Source organism: Trachurus japonicus, chromosome 12 (assembly GCF_045865225.1).
Source record: "Trachurus japonicus isolate A0001 chromosome 12, Traja_1.0".
NCBI classification, from domain to species: domain Eukaryota; kingdom Metazoa; phylum Chordata; class Actinopteri; order Carangiformes; family Carangidae; genus Trachurus; species Trachurus japonicus.
Window position 1 is genome coordinate 26,633,205 of NC_140918.1, and position 19,892 is coordinate 26,653,096.

Sequence of the window (19,892 nt, forward strand, 5' to 3'; positions counted from 1 at the left end):
AGCACTCTATTAAAGTCTATCACTTTTTAATCTCCTGCGTTTCCCTCCATCATCGCTTCCTGAACTCGTATCTCATGTCCCTTTGGAATGAGGCCATCCACCTTTTGATCGAACCTCGTTTCCCTCCCCGAGTGTCCTTGTACAAGACAGGACAACATCTGATGCCTCGACTGACACAGACGATGTGAAAGCTTCTGTCTCCCTGCTATAAAGCACAGCTACGAGCCCCATCACTCTGAACCACAGCACATTCAGCCAGAATCAGAGCATTTCTATGGAAGAGGAGACAGGTAAATATTAAGGTCAGCTCTTCTGTGATGTTAACGAAATTGCACTGTCTGGCGTCGGCTCGTATTAAATGCTTTAATCTGACCTTTAGTTACAGACAAACTGACACGATCACAGACACAACTACTAAACTACTTGCTAATATCCTGTGCACAGTGGCTGCATTTATCTAGACAGTTAGAGCCTTAATTGGCAGTTTATTAGATACACCTATGTTCTTTATGGCTTTCTGCATTGGTGAGCGTACAACATTAGGGATAGTTCAACATTTTGGCAAATTGGCCCATTACCATAATCCCTATAGTCATAGCAGTAGGTTCGTTACTTTTACTTGTCAGTGCAAGCTATTTTTAGAACGGCGGAGCAGAGCTGCTAGCTGCTCAGACCTATGCTACAGAGGCTAATGGGATTTCTTGGTTTCCCTCATCAAACTCATCAAATACACAATCCAACAACTCCAAAACGCTCTGGTGGACAAGTTGTGACCTGCACATTCACCACGCTATGAGATAATAACGGAACTTTACCAGACAAAGTTGTTTTCGAGGTAAATTCGTGCAAAACTGCTGATGCGTGTTCCTCTCAGCAAGCAGTCGAAAACAACTCCGTCTCGTAACGTTCCGTTATCTCATAGCGTGGTGAATGTGCAGGTCACAACTTGTCCACTAGAGCGTTTTGGAGTTGTTGGATTGTGTATTTGATGAGTTTGATGAGGGAAACCAAGAAATCCCATTAGCCTAGAAATACCTTTTGTGTATTTGTGGTGGGTTTTAATGTATTATTAACTTTTCACTCTCTTTAAAATATCTATTTTGAACCATTACAGTCAGCACAAATACATAACTGTTCATTTAAACAAGATTTAAAATGTCTATCTCTCTGTCTCTTATGTTGCTCAGCATTCACATGTAACTTGTGACACTGCTTTCACTCAACATGTCTGCTCAGTTGAAATGTGACGTTCATATTGTCTTGGTTCTGTTTATTCCATTTCATTTATATATACATTTTTTTAACATTATGAACACTTCTATCACATCTATCATTATTCTTTGTTTAACTCTTGCCCCCTAAAAACTTTTCTCTATACCATCTACAGTATGATATATAAGAGCGCGTCAGTCTGTGTGCTGTACCAGCAGGGGTCAGTAGGAGACACATCATTCTCCAGTGAGTCAATTACCACTACATGATAGTTAACATTGCCCTGTGCTGACGCTCCCAACTCTGAGGGCCCTGAAAGGAGGGGAGGGCGAAGCACGGGGGCATGAAGACCAATTAAACAGTGACTGCACAACAGGAGAGAGGACTATAAATAACCCAAACCACCCTGCGCTTCAACCCCTCGCCAGAGAGAATGTAAGATACCAGACAGACAGACACGGCACCGTGTGTGTCCGTTCACCTGGTCTTTGCGTTATCTGCAGGGCTGCGGTTTCGTAGCGTATTGGGATTTTTCACTTGTGGAATGTTTCTGTTAAGAAGCTGAAGAGGAACATCCAGCAGCATTGCAATTTTAATGACACATAGGATTTTTTAATCTTTTATCAATTTATTATATTTATTGTTATTATTGTACATAAGAACACTGATCTATTCTATTGAATGTTCCTCCCAGTCATCACAGCTGTACTTTCCTGTAATGTAAATGACCCTTCACACAGTTGGAGTGCCACATACAGTATCTGCTGGTCGGCTTTGTGTCACAGACAAAAGGCAGAATGCAAGTGCACAGCAAGAAAAAGAAACACCTTATCAGGAGTCATCACACCTACATGCTCCATTTGCTGACGTCATGTGGCCCACACTGATAAAGTAGGTTCATGAGAAAACAATTATGGGAACCGAGGGCGCGCCCTTGTTACGAAGGAATGAGCAGTGTCACTCACCTGGAATAAGAAACTGGAAGGGGAAGCTGTGTTCGCCTGCCGCCAGAGTTCCTGTGAAAGAGGAAAGTTAATCAGTGACACTGAAAGAAAAACAAAACATTTTTCATTTACTGGTACACATACGATGAACACTGTGTGTATAAAATGTAGGTTTACTTTGAAGACAAATGCCTCTGTAAACATTAGATACCCAGGTGAGGCTCTGCGCCTGTGGGGCTCACCTACTTTCCCACTGGGATGGAGTTTCGGAGACAAACAGGCTTTGTGGTTCAAAGACAGCTGAGACAAGAAGTCTCTTTTTTGTGGTGAATGAAAAGCAACAGAAACCGATCGGCCTGCGTCACAGTCAGGAAGTGATAAACTGTTGGTCGCATGACGACACAAACACATGTATCTGGCAAAGTTAGAGCTTTTCTCACCAAAGCTAATCAATGATTTACAAGCAGAGTGAGGCCAGCGGTGATCGACCCAAGACTGAGTGCAGTCATACTCTCTGATCCGATACAGGCCGGTATCGCTGTGCCAAGTCTGACTGAAAAAGGACAAGCATTAGTATGAGCCATGCTACATACTTTGTTCTTGTTGACAACACAAACCGACAGCCCTGTCCACCCAGTCTGTAGCTATCAGACTGTGTTTTACACATGTTGGCATCAACAAATAGCACACACAGGCTGGGTGGGAAGGGAATATGAACACAGAATAAATATTTATTTATCTTTCTTATCAGTTTGACACCTGTACAACCATATTAGACAAACACAGCAGTTATTATACCATTATTCATTTCATACAACATACTTCAGGTTTATTTTGTATTTATTGGAAAGACATTTGCTCTACTTGTAGGACACACATTAAAAAAAGTTATGTCTATTTATGATATTCTATATTATATGTGCATTTTTCTGTTATACAAATACAGGGGTTGCGCCTCACTTCTGCCACTGGGGAGATCTGACACACAGGGGCCAATAAAATACATGTGGGTTATTTTGTTTCAATTTCTTTTGTGTATTTCTTTATATATATATATATTTTTAATGAATACAATATTAATTTCAATATATATATATTTTTAAATCTTAGTGTCATGGTATTTATTTCTACTTATCTTATCTTAGTAGGAGCCTGGGAAATTGTGTTTCGTTCCTACCAACGTGGTATGAATGACAATAAACGAGTCTGAGTCTGATATACATAACAGCTGCCTTGTTTTATTTCTTTATTGTTACAGTGTATATCAGCCATAACTTGTTAAACATGTTCACTTTTGTTGTGTTTGCAGATCAGTTGAGATTTGTTGGATCATTTAAACATATTGCTGTGTTTCTTGTCTTGTAGTGACAGAACTTTGTTGCATGTTTTTGTAAATTCATTTGTCTCATTTTGGGTAAATAAAACACTGATTATCAAACTCCACCTGTGACCCCTTCATGCCCTCCAGCTCAACCCTCACACTCTCTAAAGTGCAAGTGTATCAGTCTGCGAACGTTTCACTGTATTTCTGATGTTATCAGACATCTGCAGCAGACTTCAGTGCCTTCTGAGAGCCTCAACAGGAAGTGCTGTGTGAACTACCAAGAGGTGTTTTGAAATAAAACACTCAAACTGGAGTGAAGTGAATTTGTCTCCATGAAAACATTATTTGTCTCAGTTGTTCACACCGACTGGTTATTATACCGTCTGCAGCGCTCAGATAAAAGACTGTCTGGCTGCAGTAACTCTGCTCAGAAAGCAATTTTAAAACTCTGTGTTGTGATTTCTAAATTTACCAGAAAACTAGATCCCCATTGCTCCAGTAGGCCATAAATACCCCAAATCCTTCGATTCAACAAAGCTCTCAGATCTCTCAGAGCCACGAATATGACAAATATAACCACACAAATATAACTGATACCTCACCAACTGATTGTATTTCTCTGCACATGTGTGTTACATTAAAATCACACCTGAGATATGAGCAGAGGACCATTGTCTAGCTTTGTAATTAATTATCATGCCATTCAAGTTAACTTATTGCTGCTTTAATGACATTACATTACATTGATTTTCCATACTTGTTTACTTCACAAGGTCAGATCAAATGATAACAGGAGCACAAGGCACCAATAATAGCCTCTCTATCCCAGTCACACTGGGAGCAGCTTGAGAAAATCAGGTTAATAATTCTCCAGATGAGCTGACAGCCAAATTAAAGTCTTCCAGAAAGCAACATGTCTCTCCTCATTAGGGATGGGCACAACCTTTTCCGTTGCCGTTGGCCTTGGTTTCCTGAGGGGAAGTGCTCAGACTGTGTGTGTGTTCATTTGTGTGTTCTAGAGGAAGCAGTCATGATCTGAACCAGGCCTGTGCAGGTGCAGCAGCCACAGCAGATACTCAGCTATAGAGAGCTGAGCTAAGATCACAGGGACAGAGAAAATTTACTTTTTTTTTTACAAACATTATGCATTAAAGAATACTAATGTTACCGCGAGAGGAATCAGTAGTCAGAGTATTGTTAGATCAAATGTCCAGCAGGGACAAAAATGCACACACACCTGGCTCACAAAAGGTGATAATTGCCGTCATGTAATGGTATTCAATTCAAACCCATTCTACATGGATGGTATTATTACACCAGAGGGCAACTGACCTGGACTTGTAATGTAAATGTAATACAAAACATATACTTCCATATAATATGGTCCCAGGAGCATAACTTGTGATATTAATGATGATCACTTGACTTCATTTGGTCCAATTATTAGGATGCTTGTAACCTGTTTCAGAGGTAATAACTGCTCATTCAAAGTCATATTGACATTCATAATAACGCTAATGACAAAACCAATGCCACTGTTTGACTTTTTAAACTGGGGATGAAATCCCTTAATGATTTCATTTCATTTCATTTCTTTATTTATTGAATTGGGACAGTGCACATTCATCAACACTGACGCATTAAGTACCAGTGTAAATGTGCCGGACTTAGCACAACTGCTAAATTTCAGCCGCAGTCCCAAGGCAGGTTTCTAAAAAACATAACACAGAAATCAAAGAAGCAAGTGAAACAATTCTCTCTAGACTTTCTCTGCTTTGTTTGGCTTTGTGGCTTTAGTTTCCTCACATGCAGTATGAAAGAACATAGTGGTCCTGAGGCGGGAAACACAACAGCAAATGGGAAAACACAACAATCAATCAGACAACACAATGTTATGTAGGAAGTGTCAGTGTGACAAATATGGAATCATAATGGCACACAAAAAAACAGTGGAAAATAGCAAAACATGTCAGAAATGGCAACCAAAACGCAGAAGTTTCAATCACATAATTAGAACCTACTATCAGCCAGGGTGATGAAAGGAATGTTAAAAAGATGGACAACACGTCCATCCAATCACTGACTATCCTCATTGACAGAAGAAGCTTTATTGGTATAAAGTGATGTTCTGTTTCCTTTTTTCATTGTGATTCCCTTATTGTCATCATTTTTGTTGTTCTATTTTCCCATTTGTTATGTTAATTTGCAGTTTATGGCCACTGTAAACATATTAAACCTTGTGTTTTCAATTTTGCAATCATAATAACAATGCTACTCAAATTATGCCCCCATTAAGTTATCTAATATGTAACAGGAATATAACGCTAACCCATAATATGATAAATAATACTGTCCGTTTCTAAAATGACTCTTTGTGAGTCACAGTCACAGAGCAGCAGTGGAGGAGAGACCCTCATTTCATGAAGGTCATTAACTGACAATGGTGGCAGGATGAAGAGTGGACTCTGACATCACTGGTCTTTACTCCTCCAACCGTCAAGCATCTGTGGCATACCACATTATCAGTGAGCCACAGCGAGCCTCGCTAGCTTTGTCTAAGTGTGTGTGTGTGTGTGTGTGTGTGTGTGTGTGTGTGTGTGAGCTGTATGTGGTGGTCTTCTGTCACCCTCCTGTCTCTCTCTCCCTGTGCTGCTCAGCCCTTGGGGGCAGAGCTGCCCATTTTTGGAAGAGAATGGGATCCGGAAAAATGTCAGAGATAAAGGGGAGCACAGAGGGCGGGTGTGTAATGAATTATTTATGTTGTCTGGATGTGCCTGGTGTTTTACAGCATGTTCTGTGTGTGTGCATGTGTGAACTGAAGTGTTGTTGAGTGGGCTTTACTACTGTATCTCTTCAAAGAAGCATTTGGGGTAAATATTTCCATTGTCATATTTATCACTACAAAGTTTTTAACACCAGAAAACATTAGACGGAGGAGTGGTGGCTCAAAAGAAATGCTGCAGTTGTGTGACAACCACCTGTTGACAACCACCTGCTGCCACACAGATTCAGACTCATTTTAGAAACAAATACAAGAGCTTATTCATAATAAGTTCATTATGAATACTAAAAAAAACTGCTTTGACTGTAAAATCCTTTTCATCTAAGGAAAAGAAAAACTACCGGTAACTATTGTTTAGAGACAAGCAACTGTAAAAGAATTGAAATATTGCATAACATGACACTAACTATATTTAAAGCAGAAGTAAGCGATATTTTTGTGTTAATATAAGTCTTAAATAGTTATATCTTCCGACAGCAATCACTTACATAGAGTGTTTGGACCGAAACACGGGTCTGTCAGTCACTCTGCTCTGCTGTAAGCTGAGGAGAAAACTTTTCTCGTATCCTACAAGTTTTATCCAATGAGGAGAGAGAACGGCATGGAGGGCTGTGTGTGTGCAGCCAAGGGATGCGCCTGAATGTGGTGATGTAGGGACGAGGACCAATAGATCCATGACGAGGGCGGGGGCTGCTAACTCCATCGGCTGACAAGAAGTTATGGTGCGTTCAAGGCAACCCGTAACTCGTGTTTTTCCGACCTGTGAAGTCGTACCAGTTCGATCTGGTACGAGTTCATGGGTCGGAAGTTACAAGTGGCCGTTATAGTGACTTTCACTGGTAAAACAGGTTGGAAAAACACGAGTTACGGGTTGCCTGGAATGCTACAAAGTCGTAAGTTGTGACTTGAAGCTGTAATTTACGGTTTCAAAAGCCTGCCTGGAACGCAGCATTAGCCAAAACGACCGGATCGCTTACTTCTGCTTTAACTATTAGACACCAACTTTCATTATGTGGTAGTTTTCAGCATTGGCTGTGTTGTGGACATTTTGGTCTGTACCATAAAAATGGTAATGTTTCACCCTCTGGTAATGTTTTACTGCAGGTTCAATAGTAGTTACACTGCATAGTTGTCACCTGCTGATAATGAACATGTTTCCCTTCCTTTAGGTAGGCCTGAAAATACCTGACACCTGAATCCACTCAGTTAATGTAGAAGCAGTCTAACAATGCTACTGATTTCACTAACATTAGTATTTTATAATGCTAATCTAAACTAGTTAATTTGTAATTTTGTTATTAATTAATTTGTTGTTTGGCAACTTATGCAAGTTTCCTACCAAGGAGGCTGCATCAAAGCAGAAAGCTCATCAACAGTACTTGAGTAAATGTACTGCCCAGCAGTAAATAGTATGTATATAGGTTGATGTTTATACCACATGCTGCAGGAAATAGTCCTTAGAGTTAAACATTGAACTCCTTTGTGGGTTTTCAACCAGTGTGGATTACACGCTCTAATGACTGCCATTAACCTCTGCAGAACGATTTGCATATATAACAAATTTCACGCATGCACAGCACATTTCACCTTCTGGCCGTGGGCAGTATCTGCAACGCATACAAAAGATGGAAGATCACGCTCTCAACAAAAGGTCCTGTAATCTCTCGCTTCCGCGGGCCTCACAGCTGCGGGGCGGGCTGGATGTCCAGAGACCGGAGGAAAATATTAAACCCTCTTCTCTGCGGAGCGTGTCCAACCTTCTCGTCAGACACTGTCGGACACTGATAACCGAGTCTCACCTCAGAGAGACAGCAGGCAGAGCGGGGAGGCTGCAACATCCCCGCAGGAGGCTGTTACTAACCGACTGTCTGACTGATTAAGGCTTTTAACTACACTCACTACAGGAATGTGAAAAACTTGCTGGTGCCATTGTGAGATTAAGCCGCTGCAGCAATTTCCCATCAACCAAAGGGGCGGGAGCCATCAGTCATATTGCATTTCTGACATTTCAGCAGTCTGAAATGAGAAAGCTATACCAGTTTGTTTGTTGAATATTAGCGGACATGCTGCACAGTCACACGGCAGCGATTTGCTTTGCAATTAAAGGACCATGTCACTGTTGTGTCACATTGTGTGCATGTAAACAACTGCCTGGCAGGAAACACTCATGCTGTTGAAAATTGCGCATGCACCAAATGACAAAAACATGACTATTAATTTATGATGGGGCTGAATGAAACACTAAAAATAAAGCCATCACACTTTTACTGTCATCACCTTTATCAGCAACAGACAGCGTGCTGTTGAAGTACTGCTCCTCCATAGTCCAGGAGGTGTCGTTCACCCTGTTGGAGATCCCACATGATCCTTGGCAGTTCACCTTGATAGCTGAAAGAAGAGGAGAGAAAGAAAACAGTCAATCCAGAGTCAATTTCCCACGTACCCATTGAAAATACATGTAACAAAGTGATTCATAATCAGTTAGTCATTCAGTCTTTTTATTTCCTGTGCATGCTGGTACAAATTAATCATATCACGATGCCTGACGCTTGTGACTTGTTCAATCATGTTTTATCTCTTTCACGGCACAGAAAAAAAAAAACTGTGCAACTGTCATTTCTTTTACTTAAAAAATAGAAGGCCATACTCTGTGAGGCACACACACACACACACACCGCAAAACATATGCTAAAACAGAACAGCTGGGTATAAGCAGTTGGAACAACAACACAGTGTTGAAAAACACAGGGCAGCCCCACAATATACACTGATTAGCATGACAATGAAGCACACAGAGAGATGTCCCACTAAATCATTAAGAGCCTGTGTGTTTCCAAGTGTGCATGCTGCTGCGGTGGTAAATCATTTGTCAGAAGAGGATTGAATCGTTTCTGTCAACAGGTGGAGAAGAGGAGGAAGAACTGTGCCAAGGAGCTGCTGTACACTAAATAAGTCACAGTGATATTCAAGTCTGACTGGTTTAGATCACAACTGATCACGCTTCATCTACTGGGTCATGGTGTTAGACAAACATTTTTCAGGAGTGATGATGATGACCAAGGTGCAACAGGTGAGATAAAAGCTGAGGTCACATCAAGATAACTGATGCTACAGCACGATGAAGAAATGAGACAAGTTATTCTCAACTGAACTCAAATGTGTTTTTTTTTAAAAGGGATAGTTCAACATTTTGGCAAATTGGCCCATTGCCATAATCCATATAGTCTTAGGAGTAGGTTCGTTACCTTTAATTGTCGGTGCAAGCTATTTTTTGAACGGCGGAGCAGTTGCTCAGAGCTACGCTATGGAGGCTAATGGGATTTCTTGGTTTCTCTCATCAAACTCATCAAATACACAATCCAACAACTCCAAAATGCTCTGGTGGACAAGTTGTGACCTGCACATTCACCACGCTATGAGATGAGAAAGAGTTGGTTTCGAGGTAAATTCATGCAAAACTGAGGCAAATGCAGAGACTGTTTACCGAAAAACTGCCCATGACAGGAACGCACATCAGCGGTTTTGCATGAATTTACCTCGAAACCAACTCCGTCTCGTAACGTTCCATTATTATCTCATAGCGTATATGAAATAAAGTTTTCTTGCCAGAATTTGAACGTCTGTTTGGCTCATTGCAGTGATGCATTTATCTATGACCAAGCTAAAGCAGTATGATACAATTCCTTCCTAACACTCAGAAAACAGACAGAAGAGAGGCTAGACTGACAAAAGCTCTATTCTTGCTAGAGCTGCAGAGAGATTTTTTTTAATGTGCAAACAGCAAATGAATCTTCTTCTGAATACCCAATAAAACGCTGGAGAAGTTTTAAACAAAGGACCTTGAACTGTGAGGAAGAAATGCAGGAAAAGCTGATTTGGGAAAAACAAAAACTTTCAATGAACCACAGAAACACAGTGACCAAGAGCTGTTAAGAACAAGAGTGACAGCAAATCAAATCGTTGCCTCAGTAGATTAGGTTAACACAAGTGAACCAGTGAAGGTAATCAACAAGCTCTTGTGTGCCACTGCCTATTGATTCAAATGTCAAGATGATAACATCATTTTTGACCTCATACAAAAGTCATGTAGCTGCTCTGAGACAGAAACCAACAGTCCACCTGTCCAGCGAGACAGCTCTGCTGAAGTGAGCAGTAGGAACAGCACTGCAGTGGACTCAGCCCGTCTCTCTCTGTGGATCACCCCCTCCTCTCTTTATCCCTCTTGTCTTTCTGTTGATCTGTCTGTGAGGAAATGAAAACCCCCTGATAATACACACACACCCACACACACACACACACACGTGACAGAAGCCAGAGGATTAAACACAAAGATGGCCCAGCCAGTATTATCTCAATACTTTGATAAGCAGACAGACAGACTGATAGGACTAAGTGTTGCTCTAAATGATTGTTGTGGTCTCATTATGATATCGCCGTCTATGTGAGCGCTTTTGTCCAGTTCTTTAAGCTAAATGCTAACATGCTTATACCATATACACCATCTCTGGCTAAATTAAAATACCATTTTCCCTTTTTCTTTTTGTCAATTTTGAGAGTTTGTGATATTTTGCTTCCTAAACATGTCTTCTTTCAAACTAGTGGTAATAGAACGTCAATAACACACAATTTGTTGCTTATTTAACTTCATTTTGCCTGATTGCGTCCGTAAATTCCTCACAAATTTGCCAAAAGTTCGTACTTTTCGCACAGCTGTACTACATTTTATGTTCTTTTCATTTCATATGAATAACTTAATGCTGTGTTGTTCAGTTATCAGTCCTGTCTGTTACTAATGGTTTGATTGTTGAGTTTGTAAATAGCAGTTTCAAATAAAAATGTATGGAATTTTACAATACAGAACTTTCAGGCCGTTTTCTCAAAACTACGTTTTTCTTACACCAAGATATGAAATACCAATTTCCCTATTACCTAACCAGACTTTCCACATTTCTTCCTATCTATATCCTGCTTCTTTTTTACAGAAAGTTTTATATCATTCATAGCCTGGATTGAAGTATATTTTATAAAAAAAAAATAAAAAAAAAGCTAGCAACCAAATTGCACTTCAGTCTGGACCCAGAAGTCATGGCTAAAAACCTGTAACTCGTCGCTCTGCTGTCATACTTCAATGATGAAATCCTCCCATTAATCCAATAGTATCAAACTATGACATCGGTCAAATACAAGCAGAAATATACACAGACACATAGAGTGTAACAAAATGTCATTGTCTACCTGTTGCCATACTATTGCCCAACGCTGCATGACATGATTTCTACAGTGGCAGAGTCACTAATCAAAACCAGAACATACACAGACACTGATATAAAATATTATATACCATGCCACAGACTGTGTTCAACCGATCACAGCTCACACCCACGCGGTTTCCTGAGATCCTGTTCTGGCATCACAGAACACACACACACACACACATTATTACACGCACAAAGTGGCAGATGGCTGCGCTCTCCACACCGGCAGGACTGCTGGCACAGATCTGGGGAAGAGGGAGGGTCCTGTGCTGCCGGCAAAAACAAAAACTAAAATCTGCGCCTCGTAAAAAACGGAGCGGTGTCCTTCAGCCAGCCACAGTCACATCCATTCATTTTGGTCATTAATTAAACCCTGCAATCTGCTTCGCCTCGGCCATCTGCCTCATTCATGGAGGAGAACAATACCTTCACACTCGGCATGAACACAACCTATGAGCTTTTCAGGAGTCATCACACTTAATTACAGAAGCAACAGTAGAATTGTAAAAAAAGTGCACAAATATGAGAGGAGAGCCATTACTGTGACGGGATACTGTTCACAGCTGTCTGTTGTGGGAAAGTGAAGAGCTCAGCCCATGAAAGGTCAGAGCAGGGTAATCTGTTAATATCCCAGCAGCAGCAGCAGCAGCAGCAGCAGCAGCAGCAGCAGCAGCAGCAGCAGCAGCAGCAGCAGCAGCAGCAGCAGCAGCAGCAGCAGCAGCAGAAACGTGAATAGTCGGGTCACAGGAGATGGGGCTGCTGGCAGAGCGGCTGGATGCCTGTGGCTGAGTAGTGAGCTGCTACACCCTCCACAATCACATGACCAGATGGAGGAGGAGGAGGAGGAGTGGGGATGATGTGTCTGATGATGATGAGACATCCATCCAGATGTGATGTGTCTCTCCACCACTCACAACAAGACACGCCAAAAAAAAGTCTAAAATCTAAACTTGACCTTGAGCTGGTGAAATGAAGATTTTGTGTGGCGAGTGTCATTTCAGAGTCTGGTGTGATATTTGCAGAGGTCGTCCATGATCTTTATCCCGTATCAATCCATCATCTCAGAGATCTGTAAAGTTAAAATCACTGCAGCTTAGTGACAATATTTTGTCACTGCCTGATAATACTGTCCTTCTCTGCCTTTACAATCCCCGCTACAGAAAATTAATACATTCACGTTTTTTTTTTGTGTGTGTCAATCTGTCATCTATAATGTCAGGTATACCTGACACCTCACTTTATTTAGAGGATGGAAATAGTGAGTAGCCAAAACTCATGTGCCATGTCCATGCCAGCAATGTATTGAATGACAGGTCAATACAGAGCCATATCTATGTTTTCAAAATAAACATAATGAAATCAGTGCATTGTTTTATAGTCTAAATAAATAGAGCTATTTAAGTCATTTTGCATTTGCTAATACATATTTGGTTTGATTTATTTATTTACTTATTGATGAATGGCGTCATGTAACTACTCACAAAAAGTTAGGGATGTTTGTCTTTTGGATTAAATTTCAGAATGTACCTAAATGCGCTATAACCTTTACAGGTGAACTTAATTTAACCTTCTCTAAACTTTTGAATGCACATGTTCAATGTTTCAGTCCCTATTGAATAACATGCTGTTCTCTACCAAGGTGATTAACCACTAAATGTTCTGGTTCAATGACAGTTTGTCTACAGTCCTCTTCTCTCTCTCCTCTCCACCATGTTGCATGTTGACATCATGAGACCAAGACAACACTTTGATCAAACTGATCAAGTTATTGAGACACTGAGATTTTTGTTGTGCTATAGCCACCACTGTTGTTAGCTTTTGTTTGAGATAGGAAATGACCATTACATCCTTCTACTTAAAAGGCTTTCATGATAGAATATCACTGTAGCATGAACTTTTTATAGGGATATTCTTGTCAAATATCTCTAACTTTTTGTGAGTAGTGTATAGTACACAATATACTGTAGCCTACCCTCGGTTGAACCCTTAAAGGGATACTTCACCCAAAATCAATAATTCACCAATTTTCTACTCACCGTCATGCCAAGGAATGGTTTGGCATGACGCAAGATTTGCTGCGAGATGTTCTTCCATGTTTACATCACAGATCCAATGGTTTACAATGACGGACAAACTTCTCGCAGCAAATCTCACGCATGTGCACAAACATCAACAGAGCCACTGGGAGCTTCTGCTACAACAAGGCTAAAAACAGAGATCAAATTAATTTTTTCATGTCGCGGCTTCAGGACACTTGGGTCAGTACGGATGGGAGGTATTTGGATGTTTCATAGTGTGTGTTTTGGACGATTCAAAAGTGAACACCATCCACTGCCATTATATGAAAATCCGTTGCCAGCCGGACCCCCCATGGAACTCCAAACGTTCTCCAAACCCTTCCTTGGCATGATGGCCAGTAGAAAATTGGTGAATTATTGATTTTGGGTGAAGTATCCCTTTAAGGAAACAACAGTGCTGCTGACTTATTCAACATAAAAGAAATTTAAGATATAAATCAAATCAAATCAAAGTTCATTGCAGATGTCTAGTCCAACTAAACATAAAACGCTTAGGGCTGCTGGGAATCTCTGAAATCAAATAAACTGGAACTTAATCTAATCTTTGTGTGTAATAATTAAGCACATACACCAGAGGTTAATCACTGAATCAAACGAGGGCCATTCCTTATTTTACAGCACCACAGCATTAGGGGTTTAGAATCACAAAACAATAAAACACTGTGAGCACTGTTTCCACACAGCTTGTACACAAATGTCACTTCATTCTCTGAAGTCTAACAACGTTCATGCTTTCACTTTGTATCAAAGTCTGTCATGGCACTAGTGATTGCACAAAATGACCACTCACCAGGCTGCCATTTGTCTTTCTGATCTTTCAACAGGAAAGAACAAAACGCTGCGTAATCAGAGGTCTTAAAGATTCTGATCTGCATGCTTGGTGCTAGTAGCACTTGATAAACGTGTAAAAACGAAACTCCTGCGATGCAAAGTCAAGTCACACAATTTGAGGCAAACAACTTCTAACTTGCCCTCACACCAGCAGCTATGATCACTGTTGAGAAGTGCCAGCACAGGAATCTTTGCCAGAGGCCGGCTCTCCACAGAATAAACCACAGCCTCGGGGAGGCCGGCTCTCAGCGGTGAGGGAGGCCGGCAGCCGAGCATGCTCTGACTCAGCAGCTGTCTGGATCTGCTGCCAACACACTGGAGTCGGTCCAGGTCCTTTCCAAGGTTCAATGAAAGTGTGTGTAGGCGGAGATGATCCTGGTGCTACTACTCATTAGATTCTACGAATTAGACGGCGTGGGGCGACAGATCCAGGAGAGAGGATGTAATCGATAGCGCTTCCAGACCTGGCTGCCTGAACACGACTGCTGTGTTTTATTGTATCAAAGGGCTCTCTGATGTGGGCCAGAGCGGGGTGATGGTGGCTCACAGAGGATGTGGGTGGGAGTCGAAGGTGTGGTACTCATGAGTGAGCGGATCACTCAGGAGAGCGAGCACACATATCAGGTTTTATGAAGTTTAATGACACTGTAAAGAAGATCCCAGTTTGACTGCAAACTTGGCCTTTATTTTTGTATATCAAGAATCATGCTCATATTTGGGGTGGTTGTTGTTAAAACTTTGCAGTAATGGTGCCGACCAACATCTAACTTTCAGTAGGAAAACAAATTATTTTCTTTGAGATATAAACATTTTTTTACAAATCATTTTTAATTTAAAGAGACCCCGAGGAGTTTGCTTTTGGTTCTAAAAGAGTCTACATTACCAACTTGTTAATGGGTCCATTATAATGAATATATCGTTTTCCGATATATTTTTTTATATCGTCTTTATAGTTATTTTGATATTATTTAGCGGTCGACTTGCCCAGTATTTCCTAGTTTCGGTTTCCCGGACACTGCCTGGCGTGTCATGGAATAACGCCGCCGGATCGCTAGTTGCTATCATTTATGGTCGGAACTACGATGATGTCTGATCGTCTTCCAACCTCCGACTTTTTTTTTTTTTTTTTTTATAATTTTTTGTATTTCTTTCTTCAGTTCATCCATCTCATATATATACAAACCCACACACCCCAAAAAACAAAACAAAAAACCTCCGACTTTTGTTCTTGATTACTGAAAACATTCTTGGCAAATGCTTTCGCTTTCGTCCGTCTTGTGCCGGCCCAAGAATTTCATTGTGTGCATGGAGGCTCATGGGAAATGAAGTGTGAACGCTTTCCGAAACTCCTCGTAGTTCTTTTAAGAAAATTTCTTGATTTATTCCACTTACTATGATGTAAGAGAATAAAAAAGCAGCGATCTAGTTGCTGTTTAATTTTCTGACCTTTTCCAAAACACTACCCTTTAAATGAAAGTCTTATCTGCCATTCTGAATACTTTGTGAATTTCACCAACATTCAGGTCTTCAGTTTCATCAGATAGCTTTCATGTTAGCATGAAGCAAGTAACCATGGCAAGCGCTGTTTTTTTTGTTTTGTTTTTTTTTAGCAAAGTTGTCGATACAACATTTCTCCTCCGCTCTCTCTCTTCTTTGGAGAAGTGTTTTTCCTGAGAAAATATGTGACAGTTACGCAATTCTGTTGTTTGTTCTGTCATCAGCTTCTCCAAACAGAGCCATTTTCGGTTATTATTCACTTTCTTTTTGCATTTACATGTGTTTGTGGACAACGACATGTGTAGTGTTCATAGAAGACTCAAGACTGAGAAAACCTACATTGCAAAAATGTTGAACTTCTCCAGGAAAAACAGCAGAAAGTGTGTGTGGTGGGTGAAACCACTCAGCCAGAGCTTGCTGCCTATTACATCAGTAGGCTACATACGGAAAATGAGTCAGCTCGGGGGTTATTGGGAAGCATGCAGGGAAGTTGGGCTGATAATGATAGTCCCTTATTTACACTGATTATGCTGATTCTAATTTCAGCTGATGGTCTGAAGCACAAAAGAGCCTCAGTGTGTTTGTTTGAAGGTCTGGATTGCACAAGAAACAAAAGCCTGAGCCTCTCCAGAGAATAACGCTGTCTTATAACAAATAGGATTTTATTTGAGGTTGGTGAATGACTTGAATTGATCAACATTCCTCACATGCACAGAGAGGCTCCTCGGACGTCACTGATACATTCCAGCATAATAACTCCCAAAGCAGTGTCTGTGTGATAAAACTGAATTGTTTTAAACTGAAACATCTGTGGAAATGCTAGAAAGTGAAAAAAACTGAAAAAAGAGGCTGAAATTGTCATCTATATACAGTAATCAGTAAGGATTAGTTGTTGCAGTGCATCTAATTGACATGGATCTTCTTGCACTGCTGATGCTAATTGTTATCAAAGGTCCTTGAGTGAAAAGCAGTGCTACTAACTAAAACACCCAGATAATGCGAATGGAAACCGATGTTCTTCTGCATGTTTTCACCTTAATCTGACTGAAACTGGACAATGCGTGTGCGCATGCTTCACAACAGTAGCGACAGCACAAAGTGTAGCACAGAAGCTGGCCTGAACCCGGCCCCCCAAAAAAGCGTCTGGTCTGATGCGGCCCGAGTCATTTGTAGCTATGTATTTTCAGCCCAAACCCGGCTCAGACCGGCACGTCCGGTTGGGACCTGAAGTTGAAAACTCCAACTTATTTATTTCCAGTTGTTTACTAGGTGAGAGAAAAGTAAACCAGAAAGGGGTCCATGTTAACCTGCTGAAATGATGCATATTGCCACCTAAGTTAAAGAGGCGGATATGTTTCCATCGACTATTCAATTTTCCCTGTTGTATGTAAAGTGGACAAAAGGACAGAATTCAGATGAGATGCACAACTCGAGCTTTCAGCATCACTTAACTTGGCTGTGCAAATGCAGTGACTGTTAAATTATCAAAGGGCTCATTCCACACAGTAATGCACACAGCCTCAGAAACTGAGCCTTAAAACAACCTGTTAGGAGTTCTGTAACTTTGTGATGTCACAACAAAGCAGTTCATGTCCCAAGCCCCAAGCCCAGCCCACCGAACCCACCATCCAACCTTGCAACATTTGGTTTCTCTGTTTACCTCAGATAAGAGCCAGCCTATCAGAAGAGAGGCTCCGAGAGAGGAAATGTAATCTTACACTGATATCATTTTTGTTACATCAAACCATAAATCACAGGGACACCAACACAAGAAAGATGTCAAATATGATACCTTCAAGGTTAAATATGCATTTCCTTGGCAATTCTACTCTGTTTTGATGGGCAGACCATAGTATGATGGAATTATTCATGGAGAAACAACATAATTCTTTTTTTTGAAAGAATGACACTGGACAAAGATGTTCTCAGAGACAAAGGATATTTTCTGGGGAGTTGGAGCATTACCAACAGTTATGAATGGCATGTGAAGAAATATTTCTAGTTTCCTCCACAAAGGTCAGAGCCTACACTCTGTAGCAAAGGACAGACAAGTAATCCGATGCTACACTTAATACCTTCATTAAATCTTTAAGTGCTGCAAACAATTAGTCCCTCTCACTTTTCCAACGTCTCCCCTTGTCTCCTCTCTAATGCCTCTCAGTGAGACATGTCAAACATGGCCACCTGATCTTATGATCTATCACTCCTGGCTGTAAGGGAATCCCCTGCAGAACAGAGCCTTGGCTGTTCGCTCAGACATGTCCTGAGTAACCTCTCTGCACGAGCTGTAACGCACAAAGGCCCTGCATGGAAAGCCTCAGTAAAAGAAAGATAGAAATCTTCATGGCTGCTATTGGAGCGCTACATGTGAACAGTTTGAAGACACTAAAAAGATACAGGAATCAAACTCACTCACCTGTCTTCTATCTTAAGAACCGACCGTAAGAAAATGCAAATTAGGCCAACACATGACAGTTTTAAAAACCTGTTTGGCATAGCATGACAACATAGGGTTGTCACATTCTTCTTTGAAATGTACTGTTGTGCAGACACGCTGTTTGAAAAGATACCAAAGACAAGACCTAATTAGGTGGAATATGTAGAATACCCTTTATCCAAAGGTCAGCAAAATTGAGACGAGTTGCAGATACTGATACAGTCAGTACACAAAGATGTAGTAAATTGTCTATATGATATACTGACTGTAGGAAATTTGAGTGTGGTGTTGTCCCAAATAAAACACTGCTGTTGTGCACTGATCGGAAATAATGGATCGCAAAATGTGGATGCCATCGTTGCCCACCAGCCGGCTTCTGCACTCACTTGACTTATATTGTGAACAGAAGATTGTACATGCTGTCCTTTCATGGTCACCATTCCCACTGGTTTCAATATACTAGTATCTCTGTCTTGACGCGTCTATGGCCACTTCGAGTGGACCATTCGAGTGTTTATAATTGCCATACTTGTCAGGGTGAACACACACATACATAACAAATAAGTATGGAGGTACACAAACTGGGAAACAGCACAGGCTGCTTTGCCAGAGCTACAATGTCTAGAGTTATATAAATGAACTGGAGCAGCTCCTGGTATATTGTTCACCATCTCTATAGTTGCTGACAAGCTTTTCACACTTCAATGTCATTGACCATTAATTGTTTATGATGTTTGGGTTTGTTGCGTGTGTTAAACAGCAAACACATCAGCATGTAACAAACCCCTGCATACAGTGCGTTTGCATGCATGTGTAAGAGGCTTATCCCTGCAGAAGTTGCATCATAAAACAATCAGCAGACATGTAATCTGTACTCTCAATCTGCACACTCACTCCAACATTACCCATGATGCTTTGAATTTTCCACATTTTACTGCATGAGGCTCCAATCCAGACAGACTCTGTGTTCAAACACATCAACGATGCTCATACAGTACAGCAGCTAAATGAACGACTGGTTTATCCTAACATGAAGCAGTATGGGAATTAATCCTTTCATTATTCAGATAATTAAATTTTTTTGACATCTGTATGAGCCTTGGAAATTAAGACATGTGAACACTGACTCTCCACTTGCCTCCATCATTTTTGATGTTATCCCTGCGGCAGAGACCGACATTTTTTTGTGATCAATTTTTTTTTCTTTTATGGTGGACAGTACTGCACAGCACAGCTGCAACACACCCAAACAACACCATATAAGGTTTCAACGTCCACCACCACCCACCCAAGCCCCAACCCCATGGTCCGATTGAGGACCAAACCAAAACCCCCGCCCCAAGCACCAAAAAAAAGAAGCAGAGCCCTACATTTAAGCATCAGCTTCTCCCTTGTGGCAATCAGCAGTGTCCTCTGTTGACCTGATCTCATTTTACTAATTTCAGATGCAAAGCGGCTTGTTTCTGTGCTTGAATCAAGTTACATCTTTGAAAAAAACATCAATAAAATCAAGATACTCAAGAAAGTGTGAG

The 19,892-nt window shown here is 40.9% G+C and overlaps 1 protein-coding gene across 1 annotated transcript in view; it reads right to left on the bottom strand.

Moving 5' to 3' along the window:
* arrdc1b (arrestin domain containing 1b) overlaps positions 1 to 19,892 on the bottom strand; it is a 39,597-nt gene that overhangs the window by 8,984 nt on the left and 10,721 nt on the right. The window contains exons 2-3 of the mRNA XM_085793994.1: positions 8,540 to 8,650; positions 2,178 to 2,228 (exon numbers count right to left, since the gene is read on the bottom strand). Coding sequence (XP_085650120.1) covers positions 2,178 to 2,228; positions 8,540 to 8,650 — 162 coding nt within the window. The remainder of the gene's footprint in view (positions 1 to 2,177; positions 2,229 to 8,539; positions 8,651 to 19,892) is intronic.